Source organism: Micromesistius poutassou (assembly GCF_964030765.1).
Source record: "Micromesistius poutassou genome assembly, chromosome: 1".
Lineage (NCBI taxonomy): Eukaryota > Metazoa > Chordata > Actinopteri > Gadiformes > Gadidae > Micromesistius > Micromesistius poutassou.
In genome coordinates this window covers 7366241-7379616 of record NC_140271.1, presented here as the reverse complement: position 1 = coordinate 7379616, position 13376 = coordinate 7366241, and the positions used below count along the sequence as shown (strand labels likewise).

Sequence of the window (13376 nt, the reverse complement as noted above, 5' to 3'; positions counted from 1 at the left end):
CACTGGCATATGAATCACGACACTAAACCAAACAACTAATCACTTCACTTTACGGCAGTAGACATGGCTTCTCACTTCAGTGGTGTTTTGAAGCTGACAGATCTTGATGATTTCATAACGCCTTCCCAGGTATTGACATCTACTTCATGAAATCTGATTATATTGAAATGTTCTTGTAGACGTTTCCTGCTATTGCCATGATATTTTAGTCACCGTAACGTTGACAGTAGGCTGTGTACACTGACAGTACTGCTCCATGCGTTTGGTTGACATACCTCATGCAGTCCAATAGATTGAGAAATATAACGTTAACGTAAATATAACGTTAACTTGAGGTTGTAGTATATTTATATTTGTGCTGATATTGTGATATATTGTGTACATCTTCCTACATATAGTTAATGACTATTAGTTCGTAGTACAACCATTTGTTTGCACTGCAGGATTGCTACTCTTGTTACTCTACCATGACTCAGCACTAACGTCATTATGTTGGTTACAGCAAATTAAATATGTATTTCAAGTTGGTTTGCTGCAACCATCTGATACATCATAATGAGGGTGTTTCTGTTTTTAAACGGTTATTTTCCTGCTGGTATTTTCTTAACTATTTTTTTGTTCATAACCACGGGATATCAAAACCATGGGGTACACTATTACGATATTATGTGTGCACATATTGTGCAATAATGGAAATAATATTGGAAGTATTTTGCTTTTTTTAACAGGAATGTGTCAAACCTGTCAAACTAGAAAAGAAGAAAGGGAAATCTGTTGCCAAAATACAAATCGAAGACGATGGCAGCTACTTCCAAATCGATCAGGTAGGGGGAGCTCTCAAGCCACGTAGGGCCCTTTAAACCATTTGACCAACACAACAGTGGCAAACTCTTAACATTAACATATTCAAATTAAACCTTCTCGGTGTCCCTAGGATGGCGGAAAGCAGAAGCTGGAGAAAGCCAAGATCACATTAAACGACTGTCTGGCATGTAGTGGCTGTATCACCTCTGCTGAAAGTGTCCTGATCGCCCAGCAGAGTCAGGAGGAGATCTTCAAGGTGCTCCGCAGTAACAAGGTACATGAGACTGTTTTCTACAGTAAGGTACATGCTAGACAATAAGATAATTGACATTTAAGGTAAGCTAGTAGATATCTACTATTGAGTTGGAATATGTACAATCCATATGGCAGATATGCACACGTCTGTCTTTTCTTTGGCCAACCCAGCTGGCCAGTGCCACAGACCAGGTGGTGGTGGTGGTGTCAGTTTCGCCCCAGTCCAGAGCCTCCCTGGCCGCACGCTTCGGGATGAGTAGCAGCGAGACAGGCCGGAGGCTCACGTCCTTCTTCAAAGGCCTCGGTCAGTGGAATCGCAGAGTACCTCCTTAGTATAGCCTTGCTGCCAAAAATTCAATTAAATTCACAATACTAATAATCTAAGGCAGGTGACAAAAATAGGAAGACAACACATAATATAAATATAATTTCATATTTACATATATACACATTTTACACAATCAAAACATCAGGTTAAAATCTGTCTATTTAAACATCTCGTGTGTGATTTCACTATAGGTGTGAGTTTGGAATGGCTTGTTATGGCTTATCAAAATGTATTGATAGATGGATATCTATCAACATCAACTAAATTCAGCTAACTCTGGTACAGTCAATGACCATTGTCCCTTTTTTAATACATAAATAAATGAAAAGTGTTTGCACAAGGTGTATAGGTTGTAGAGGTCTGTGCAGTCAGGGTGTAGCCTGGCATTCTAGTAATAACATGGTACTAACGATGCTTGGGTTACATTACAGGGGTCCATCACGTCTTCGACACAGGCTTCAGCCGGACCTTCAGTTTGCTGGAGAGCCAGCTGGAGTTCCTGGAGCGCTTCCAGAGGAGGGAGCAGGACAAGACAGCTCTGCCCATGTTGACATCTGCCTGCCCAGGTATTATTACATTCAGATGACCCAGCCATGACCCAGACACACCTGCTAACCAGAGCTGGCTGATTTAGTGCTCACTATGACACGCAAGGACTTTGTTTACTATTAATGTTGTGATGTAAATCTTACTATTCCTGCCTTTTTAAGTGTGAAGTTCAGTACTACTTCTGAACCTTTATTAAAGCTGAAATTAAAAAAAATGACATCAGGCTTTATCTGTAAAATGACCAACACCCATGGTGCAGTTAGAAGTGTGTTTGTGTGTTTATATTTATAAGGTTGGATCTGCTATGCAGAGAAGACCCATGGGGAGTTCATCCTTCCATATATCAGCACCACACGCTCTCCCCAGCAGATGATGGGATCCCTGGTGAAGGACTACTTCGCTGAAGCACAGGTGAGGGAAGAGTTACAGATAATGTCACCTAATCAAAATATCCTGTCGCCTCTCTGTATTGGTGGTTGTCTGTTTATAAGCTTGTGGATAAATGGCAAATATATTGTTCATTTCAGTGGTTGATTGGTTGATAATTGGTTTCTTGGTTCCTCGTGGTTTACTTTTCCCTATGGGGAAGTGCCCAAATTGGCAAAACCACACCTGTACCATTCATTTCATGCAGTTATAAACTGTGATTAACTGAACACTATGATGATGATAGTGTTTTATTTTATGGTCAGGGCTTGAGTCCTCGGCAGATTTTTCACGTAGCGGTGATGCCTTGCTACGATAAGAAACTAGAGGCCTCCCGGCCAGACTTCTACCTCGAAGAAGCAGAGTCCCGGGAGGTGGACCTCGTCATCACCTCTGGCAAGTTGTGCGTGTGCGTGTGCGTGTGTGTGTGTGTGTGTGACACCAGTCATATATTTTTCTTCTTGACCTTTGATGCATTGTCCACTTGATGTCACTGTAGGAGAAGTTCTGAGCATGTTGGAGCAGGAGAAGGTGATTCTGAATGAGGTCGAGGATGCGCCCCTAGATGAACTGTAAGTGATTGATCTGGTCGAACCGGTGCTTGCTGTAGTTCCACAATAGGCACTGGAGCTATAAAAAGAGTTATGTTATATATTAGTTCTAAAAGATTGATTTTTTTCTTCCCCCCCAACTAAACTCCTATTTATGATTGGATTTTAGTTTTTAATTTGTGGGGTACCTAATCAGTATGTTTGGTGGGGCTATGGTGTCCTTGCAAAACATATCAAAATATAAATAGGCAAATAGTAAATAAAACACATTAAAAAGACTTTAAAACATCAAATTTAACAAAGAGGTCTGACTGCATTTATTGAACTAAATTAATACTGGAAGTGCATTAGATGGTGAGGAAGTTTGTTTAACTGTGTGCAGATTCAGCAACGTGAGCGGCGGTGAGTTACTGAGCCATGCGGGTGGTGGGTCCGGGGGTTACCTCCACCACGTGTTCACACACACCGCCAAGAAGCTGTTTGGAGAGGAGGTGAAGGAGCTCACCTACAAGACACTCAAGTAGGTCCTCCAGAATGTTCCACAACAAAAGGCTTGGCTGGTGCAGGGAAGAGACAGACATTCTTTTCATGACAAATCAACCAGTCAGTTGTTGCTAGCATGTTTTTATTTTATTATAATTTTATTAATATATTATTTATTTATTACTTATTTTTGTCTCTTATGTTTGTAATGGTAATTAAATGCTGGAACAGGTAGGCTGCAGTGCACATTAAGGGATCGAACCCAGTTCCATCCACTGTCCTGCCCTCTTACCATCTCCCCTTCACCCATAGGAACAAGGACTTTCAGGAGGTGACCTTGGAGAAGGATGGTGTGGTGTTGCTGCGCTTCGCAACTACCTACGGCTTCCGTAACATCCAAAACCTGGTGCAGAAACTCAAGAGGGGAAAGTCCCCGTACCACTTTGTGGAGGTTATGGCCTGTCCCTCAGGTAAGGGGGAGGAGGGGAGGAGAAGCAAAAAAAAAGACAATTGGTGGTTTTTTACAATATTGAAGCCAATATTTATGGTAATAGTTCAGATAAATAGGAATGCTGTATTAAGAATAAAAAAAAGTATGAAAAAATAAATGTGAAGCCATTCAAAAAGATAAACTTACTACAGCCACAGCCTTTGGAGTATAAATCAATTTGATAAACACAAATACACAATTTTTGTGTATTTGTGTTTATCAAATCATTGTCAATTATGCCCATTTATTATGCCCAACACCTACTCAGATGAATTCCCCTGCTATCATCCACCTCCAAGTAACACATGTTCTCTGTTGTTCTTTCCACCCTGGCCCCCACCACCACCATGCTAAGGCTGTCTGAACGGAGGTGGCCAGCTGAAGCCCCTGCCGGATCAGACCAGCAAGGAGCTCCTGCAGCAGGTGGAGCGGCTCTACAAGGCCGAGACGGCCTCTGTCCCAGAGGAGGACACCCGCGTCTCAGAGCTCTACCACTCCTGGCTTCACAGTGTAGGGGCTGAGCGGGCCAGGCAGCTGCTGCGCACGCAGTACCACGGAGTGGAGAAGATCTCCAACGGACTCATCATCAAGTGGTGAAGATAAGGAGGCGGAGACGGAGAATAGGATATGTAATTTAATTTGGGTTTTTAATAAAGGAAATGCACAGAAATCACGCCCATAGGCCTGAATCGATCTACATGAAAAGAATAGTGTGAGCCATTCTTGGTTATGTATCTCTGAACCGTCCAAGGGAAAACATTATTTCTAATCATTTTTCACACATTCTTTGTTGCACATTTTGATGTTTTGTTTGCAGAAAGACTGCTAGTATATTGTGTGAAGACTACTAATATTTTCATAGAATGACTAAATGTATCCTCACTATTTTATCATTCCTGCATTATGAAGATTGTAATTAAATATCTATTTTTTAATTATCAAGCCTTGTGACTCAAATGGCATGGGATGTTTGTGGTTAAAATAATTACTTTGAGAACATAGATATTAACCCTAAATGGAATTATCTGATCAAGCCCATCATAACATTAGACACACGGCTCTTCCGTTTCCAATACCTTGTTTTAGTTACTGCACAGGAGGTAGTATTACAATTAAAATGTCAGTTAAAGTTGAATACAACTTAATTGAACTTAAACTTAACTTTAACAAGTACAATTACATGCAATACATTTGTCATACAAGGATGGTGAATGGGTCTTGTTCTGTTGCACACTTTGTTGTCTGACATCTTTGTTAGGAAACCACATCATTCAATGCATTGGGCTTGAGTGAGATGAGACACCTTTGTAGAATTACCTTATGGTTCCCCCAAACGAAGAATGTGTCCATGTGGCAACTTGGTTCTTAAGTAAAAGAGTGTTCTTATTACCTTAGAGTGTTCATCTGTGTAAAAGAAGGCCTCTCTCTCTGAGACAGGGCATTTATACTTTATTAAGAGAGGGGAAGTACAGTCCATACATGGGCACTTCCTTGATAGCGCATGAACTCTAAAGAAAGTTCCACATTAACCTTTTCAGCTCGAAGGCACACATTTTAACAGGAAACATTTAGCGTGCTGAACAGGAAATCTTCAATGTGAGTTACTGGAGCCATGTAGATATTATTACACCCAACTGCAGCAGAAGGAAGAGTTATGAATAAGTTAATTCTACTTCTTGATTCTTGTTGACATAGTCATCTGAAGACAAATAATTATTCTGTAACGTCTGCACTTGGTTGTGAGACCAAAAAAAATAAGGCTAGGTTCAACTGGGTGTCCAATTGAACCCAGCAGAAGTAAACTATACAACTGATCTATAAAAGACTCAAAAGACACCACAGACCTTGAAGAGTGGACAAGAATAATATGGTTAATTTAGGAAAAAATCCCTGTATTGATTGACTGGCTCGGTTCAATGTCACACAAGTTCAACAAATGTCAACTCTAAGGCATTTTAATTTATTCAGAAGCGTCCACAACTTTTTAATTACGTTCATGGTGGTAGGTCATTTGAAAAGAAAGGTCAACTGCAGGTGGTTTATAAACTTAACTAATTAAACAGAATCATTCCAACTATTTTTTGACCTTTGATGATTAACTGACAAAAACGGACTACATGATGAACTTCTTGTAAAGTATAATTAATAATTTCCAAATATGTGATTTCTTTAGCTGTATCATCCTTGATAGATGAGTGTTTAACAATAAAGCTTCTACACAACAAAAATGAATACGTAACATATGTAGCCGTAGGCCTAATCAAAAAACTGTCAATGCCATATCAACATCTTGAACAACAGTGTGTGAAAGTGTTATACATTAACAACACACCTTTGCGGAATTAGCCATTACATTAGAGTGGAAATTATTTACAGGTAAAACTTCTCTTCCTCATATAATCTAAAATCAAGCATTATGCCAAATTGGCTCCTGCACCATTTCCCCCAAAATATGTATATGTAAAAAAAGTGAATTATGTTATTTTTTTTAAATAAATATTACATTGGATTCCAGCTTTTTAGCTCAATTTTAGCTCAAGATAAATAAAAAATAAGACTTATTGTGTGTCCAATAGCATGCAGAGATCATATTCACGCAATGAGCTTCACAGCTTGGGGACCTTAAAGCTATCCTTCTCTTTCCGTAGACTTCTCATTGTGTTAATAGCCTCAGTCTGTTTAACATGGTCTTGCACCGACTTCTCCCTAGAAGCAAGCAAAGAAAATAACACATTTATGTTAAGGTAAATATCTTACCCACCACACAAATATGTTCGCACTTAAAGAGCCAGTGAACCCAAAACCAATTGTATTTGTTTTAAAAGTGGTCATTTGTCATATATGATCGTCAACATAGTAATCTATGCCATTTACTGAGATGTCCCGGATTTAGAGAAAAAAGGGGTAAAATCCTATGTTTTTGCCATTTTCCCCAAAACACTTTGAACGTTCCACTTGTACACAAGTGGCGTTCTTTTTGTGACGTCCGAGCACCTTTTCCGAGGCACTCTGACTTCAGGACCCAGGTGGATGTGTGGAGCGCTGTCTGGGCACTGGTTGATTGCGGTGTCCGCAAGAATGTTTAGCTTTTCAGACACTTATTGTATAACGATGATAAAGCTCTGTCTGAGCAGCAATTTATTTAATACCAAAACTCGGAACTCAAAGCAAGTGTTCTCGTTAAGGGGAGAGTAACGGGACGGGGCCTTAGTATACCGCTATGGTGTGTGTGTTAATGGTCCGTCTGAGCAGCGATGCATTTAATGTCCGTGTCCGAGTGAAGGTTAGACTTCCCGGACACCTTAGTATAACGCTATGGTGGGTGCCGCATTTCATATACAACATTGCTTATTAAAACACTAATAACAGTTACACAACAAAGGTACTGAGGAAATATCAGAAAGTTAGCGTGGGTCGGAACCATGAAGCAGTGGGTTCACTGGCGCTTTAAGTAAAAAAAATAGGCTTTTCTCATAATAATAATAGATAGTAGATAACTGGAATTTACATACTTTACTCTCATAAAAGGGTTGTATGTGAATTCATCTGCCACGGTGGATGGAACGGTAGGTTCACCCTTGTCGCATTGTTCCTATAGGATTACGTCGTATGTTATTCTCATAGGCCCAAACAATGACAAGCAATAAGCGTCACTGAAAGGAAATCATGAGATAAGATACCTTGGCCCACTCTAGCTTCTTCAGAATGTCTTCATTGTCTGGTTCCACGTGTCGTGCAAATTTCAGATTGCTGACGGTGTACTCGTGACCGCAGTAAACACGCTGAAAACACAAAGGAAAATATTACCGGGAAATTGATTCTACAAGGCACCTTTGAACCATTTCCCTCTGCTACAAAAAATGACTTAAAGTAAAGGGAAATAAAACATCTATGGTCCCATATTCGCCATGTCATAAGTCATAGGAGTAGAAGTATAATGATGGCTCCTGTCTACTATGCATTTGTTTTGTATATTTTAGTAAATTAGGTTTACATTACAGAATAAGTCTTTGGAAGCAGTAGTTACCGTCTCAGGTGGAAGTTTTCCAAGAGTCTCTATCAGGGCCTTGTACATCTGCTCCGCCGTGCCTTCGAAGAATTTACCACAGCCGGCAACAAAGAGTGTGTCACCTGGAACAAATGAATGGAGCCTACATCATAGGGGAACTCATGTGATCCATGCCATACTTTGTTTTACTGCAAAAAGCATCTTTCTCAAGGATGCCTATAGATGTGGACATGGGGAAATTGTACGATCATTATCGTACACAAAGAGGGCATAGGCCAACCTCAGCGGCGATACCTGTGAACACTGCTGGGGGTTCGGTGCTGTTTTCTTTGGTGACATAGTAACAGATGTGGCCGGTCGTGTGACATGGAGTGAACAGGCATTTCACGGTGAGGGAGCCAACCTTGGAACGCACAGGGAAGTATGGTTCAATGCACTTTAATAAAGAACTGTATTAAACCCAGAATGGACAATTGGGATTCAGAGTACAACATAGTGAAAACAATTAAAAAGAGGAAAAAACTAATATATCTTCAGTATGTAAAAGATATGAATGAAATTGAATGAGGCATGTACAATGCATGAGGCATTTGCGTTACGACCACACCAATTTCTTCCATGTCTCATCATAGCTACTAATACTGTTTTGTAATCAAGCAGTTAAAAATCCGAAAACACTTTGAAACAGATATGGAATACACAACTCAAGTATTGGACAGCCATCTTGCTCAAGAACACCTACAATTTGGATGTGCATTCAGCCATTCACAGAGTGTTACTTTGAATGTGTTGGAGTGAGTGACTTTCTTCGTGAGGGCATCGACTCGGTCATCCCCTCCATACACCTTTAGTCCTGGCATCAACCTCACCATCTTCTCATTCCCACCGGCATGATCCCTGCAGAGCCAACAGGCTTATGTTACCCCCTGCAATGACCATCAGGATGCCAACACTATTTTCAAATTGCATTAGTAGGCAATATTGTTTACCAATGGTGATGGGTTGTCAACACTGTCGTGAGTCGTACTCCATGTTTTCTGACTGCTTCAATAACCTGTAATGGCACAGCCATAGCTGAACGTTAGCTTATTAAACTGATCTCAATGGTGTTGTCATACAGAACTTAGCTGTCCCCAATGCATTATTTTATTCAGTCAAAGTTTGTGGCTCCACCTAAATGGGAAGCTTCTCTTGATTGGCTTTTATGAGCATACACTAGGTGTTAGTGGGGGAACTCCATCCAGAATTTTATTTGGTTTCCATCCATCTTCTCTATGGGCAGTGATCGCTATACCAGGCCTAAGCCCTTGGTACAAGGTACATGTTTCAAGACACCCTGAGTCTGTTCTATGTGATTCATCCTCTGGTTTCACCAAACCATGACCATATAATGTTATGCCCAACAACTACATATTATGGCCTAAAAAAATGGGGTTTTATGGCCTAAATGAGTTTCTAAGTTTGGTTAGGGAATTATGTGGCATTTCAGTGATGACAGATATATTCAAGAATATATTCCAGTGTCTGTACACAAATTAACAGCTAGCGAACAAAACAGGAAAACAGACAACTACTTTACTCATGTTTAATCATGTCCTGTCATGTCCTGCCACTACCTGTTCATTTGTACAGACACACAGTCACATTGAGATAAGGATTTATAGTCGCTGAAGTTAAGAAAGAGTTAGTATACAATGGGAGTACTCAACCTACCTTGATCGGCTCGACGGGGTCGACGATAGCCGCTTCTTTGGAGTCCACGTCGATCATAAGGTACATGTAATTGTCACTGAGCGCTGGAAGTAGTTCAATCTTCATGGTGGATTGTTCGACAACCGATGACTTCCTCACTTGGTCGTGGATGAGAGCAGCAGCCTGGGCTTTCACTTTCACAGGGACTGGATGGATGTATTACAGTTAAAGGTTTACAATGACATTGATATTGACAGAAAGAATAGAATATCAACAACCGAACTACAATTTTGGAAAGCATTACAATTAGCTTCAATACCCTTTAGGCAAATTAAATAGGTCTGGCTTGTGTCAAGTTATGCTGGACACTTCTTGAAAACGTGAAAATAACGGCACGTTCATTAAATAAGCAACGTCGTTCAAACACGTGTTTTTTGATGATTACGACAGCTATACGAGTTCTTAATAATAAGCTGAACGTCAGCGTACAACCAAAACAAAAAGCAGACAGCCTGGCAAGCAGTGAGTCTAAATAAAGATTGCGTTACTGGTTATACAACCAACAAAGTGCACCAAACTCAAGTGTGTGCTTATTAACGAAGAAAATAACAACAAACCAAGGCTGTAAGTCGTTGCAGCTCCGAGAAAACCAAGAGTGCAGGCATTCGTTATCAATGACCTGAATAACATAACAACTTTGGTATCTGTAATCAGGTAAACTGGTTCCTTTGGGTTTGGTTGGCGTGTAGTTGTGCGTCACATATCAACTTTAACCTCCTCGACTCAACCAATCGGGTGAGGGGGGAGTGTTAAGTAGTAGGGTTGCTTGGAACGGTGGCCTACAGTGTGTGATCTATTGATAACATTATTTGATTGCATGTCATAGCATGCACAACAATAGGGATATGGGGATACTATTCAGTATGCATTCGTGACTGTATATACCACTAGGAATCCTGTATCAATGTTTGCTAATTTAGGCCAAAATATTTGTTACATTTGAGGCTCCGTAGATTGACACACCACACGGAAGTGGGAGGGTTTTGCTGTCAAAGGTCGTTTTTACAGGTGCGGACTGCTTCGAAGCGGATGAAAACTTTATTTGAGACACGCAATGACTGCGCGAAATATATCTCGGTTCTGGGAATGGGGCAGGAAAATCATCTGCGTGGGAAGAAATTATGCTGACCATGCAAAGGAATTAAAGAATGCTCTTCCTACAGAGCCTATTTTGTTCTTGAAGCCACCTTCTGCATATGTTACCGAGGGCTCCCCTATTCTGGTCCCCTTGTACTCCAGCAACTTGCACCATGAAGTTGAATTGGGTGTTGTAATTGGCAAGGGCGGCACGGCTATCTCACAGAGTAACGCGATGGACCACGTTGCGGGCTACGCGTTGTGTTTGGACATGACAGCCCGAGACATCCAGGAAGATTGCAAGTCCAAGGGTCTGCCGTGGACACTGGCTAAAGCTTTCAACACCTCCTGCCCCATAAGCGAATTCATTCCCAAAGAACGGATCCCCGACCCGGGAAACGTGACGCTGTGGTTGAAGGTGAATGACCAGTTGCGACAGAACGGCTGCACGGCTCAGATGATTTTCTCCATTCCTTTTCTCATCAGTTACATAAGCGAGATCATCACATTGGAGGAGGGCGACCTTATTTTGACCGGGACGCCGAAAGGGGTCTCCGCCGTACAGGAGCACGACGAGCTCCAGGCGGGTATAGAAGACGTCATCACCATGAACTTCAAAGTACATCAAAAAAATCACCAATAAGAAAATCATGTGTGATTTAACAAATGTATGGATGCAAGTGTAGTTTGGAAATGATTTATTATTAAAAATGGATTTACATGTGATTTAATTTGTTATTAAGGCTACTTAAATTATTTCAATGTTGTGTATTGGCCAGCAGGTGGCGCCACTCTTGCGCCAGTGTTTGCAACAAAAAATATCTAGCGAATACTTATGATTGCTAACTACATATATTTTTAAGCCCATAGTAAATGAAAGATGATTTACAAATATACGTAACGTATATATGTAAATACATAACGTATACTTTTCATTCATTAAATACTGTCCTTTTTTGAAAAATGGAAGAAATCAAATTTATATAGAAATTAATTAAATTGTAACTCGTTTAAAATGCATTTGTATAGATTCTCCTTGCACCAAATTAAATCTCCCTTCCTCTCTTCAATTCATGGTGATATGTTAGTTATCAATTGCATTGCCGCTGCAGCCTCGGGGTCTAATACAGAGGCCATGACAATCTTCTGACTTGCTTAATGTGTAGATTCCTTTAGTTGTCTTCCTTCCTTGGAGACATTCAGTGTATTTTGATCATGCTCCATTTAATCAAGTACTTTGTTGTCAAGAAGTGTCCTAAAATAAATACATTTTCATCAGTAGCCCAGTTTTCTTTGAATAGATAGGACCCTTATGGCGCGTTTCCACCAGTGGGTGCGCTTAGGCCCAGCACGCCTTGGCCCAGTAGTGAAGGTGCGGTTTGCCCCAGCTCAGTTGCGGCTTGCGTTTCCACCGCCGACAGTACCCTTACAGTAGGGCGGGATTTAAGCCGGATGGTGATAGCCGCGGCAGCTATGTAACCATCGTGACATAGCAGCCTGACACAGTGTAGCCTACTAATAAATCCAATGAAAAAGAAGAACGCGACACAATAAACAAAGAGCAACAATGTAGGACATCCAAGAAGGATGGCAAACTTTTGAGTGACATTTTCTTCAATAAATGAAGCTTTCATCGTTGTCCATAAGTACCTTGCGGGTACTGTGTTTGTTTGTTATGGCCCGTTCAGATCGCTGGGAATTATGGGGAAAATATTTTCGCGACGTTGGAAAGTTCTTGTGAACGACACCTCATGACGCTCTGATGATTCTACTCCCTTCGGCAACTGGGGCCAGATTTTGCAAACCGATGCCGCCTTCAACGCTCTGTGTTTCCAGGAGGTTCGGACCTTAAGCTCGGAGGAAAGCTTTGAACACTTTACATGCACAGCTTAACCCGATTAAAGCCATAGTTTGACTATGCTCTGCAATTGGACAACTGCAATTGTCCGGGTATACATGGCGGTGAGTAAATCGATTCATTGGCCGAAGCGTGTCATGCCCCGGTATGATAGGAGGCGCTGTGCCCATTTCAACTAGTGGTAATAGAGCCACCGGTTCACCTCTTTACGTCACCAGCAACAACAAATTCAGGCGGCATTCGAGAAAGATGTTTTTGGTAGACAGCTGTCAGTTCACTTCGGGTCCATATAATTTCTCAGACGCTCCATTATTCCGACCTATCGGTCGTATGCGGACTCCTCCGGCTGCTCTGCCAGCGGAGGAGTCTCCGCTCGACTTTGCTCAGTTTTTAAACTTTGTGTACTGGTAAACCAGCTCTAGATAAGGGCAAGTGTAGCCTTCCATACAGTGGCAATACAATGTGCTTCTCATGAATAAAAGCAAAAGGACAGTAGGTGATAGGCTACAAACACGGAACCTATGTTCCACGTCCCACATATGGTGGCGGTATCCTGTTGGTGTGATATATAGGCCTACCACATTTAGATTCCGAACGCAGTGCACATGAACGATCGCTGTCGAGTGTGAGCGTTAGTGATGGTTCGCGAACAAATCAGTTCTCTTCTCAGACTCTTTAACATGGAAGAACCGACCTGATTCCCCATTTCAGTTCGTATCGTTCGTTCTCTGAGACTCGACTCCCAGCTCCACCCACTAGTCGCTGAGTCGCCATTCGTTTACTGACTGTGTTTA

The 13376-nt window shown here is 41.3% G+C and overlaps 3 protein-coding genes across 3 annotated transcripts; 2 read left to right on the top strand and 1 right to left on the bottom strand.

Moving 5' to 3' along the window:
* Positions 1-52: 52 nt before the first annotated feature.
* LOC311343405 (cytosolic Fe-S cluster assembly factor narfl-like) lies at positions 53-6114 on the top strand. The gene is made up of 11 exons (XM_084468260.1): positions 53-129; positions 729-824; positions 935-1078; positions 1231-1363; positions 1819-1953; positions 2229-2347; positions 2629-2758; positions 2862-2934; positions 3296-3433; positions 3709-3866; positions 4242-6114. The coding sequence occupies exons 1-11, from the start codon at positions 64-66 to the stop codon at positions 4481-4483; spliced, it is 1434 nt and encodes a 477-aa protein (XP_084324386.1). The 5' UTR covers positions 53-63; the 3' UTR covers positions 4484-6114.
* hagh (hydroxyacylglutathione hydrolase) lies at positions 5319-10333 on the bottom strand. Its single transcript, XM_084468364.1, has 9 exons — positions 10205-10333; positions 9609-9793; positions 8885-8949; positions 8675-8792; positions 8190-8298; positions 7914-8017; positions 7567-7668; positions 7399-7478; positions 5319-6592 (listed from the first exon to the last, which is right to left on the bottom strand). Exons 1-9 carry the CDS (start codon positions 10275-10277, stop codon positions 6493-6495), a joined length of 936 nt encoding a protein of 311 aa, XP_084324490.1. The 5' UTR covers positions 10278-10333; the 3' UTR covers positions 5319-6492.
* Positions 10334-10484: 151 nt separating this feature from the next.
* Positions 10485-11997, top strand: fahd1 (fumarylacetoacetate hydrolase domain containing 1). The gene has a single exon (XM_084468487.1). It carries the CDS (start codon positions 10702-10704, stop codon positions 11365-11367), a length of 666 nt encoding a protein of 221 aa, XP_084324613.1. The 5' UTR covers positions 10485-10701; the 3' UTR covers positions 11368-11997.
* Positions 11998-13376: the final 1379 nt, after the last annotated feature.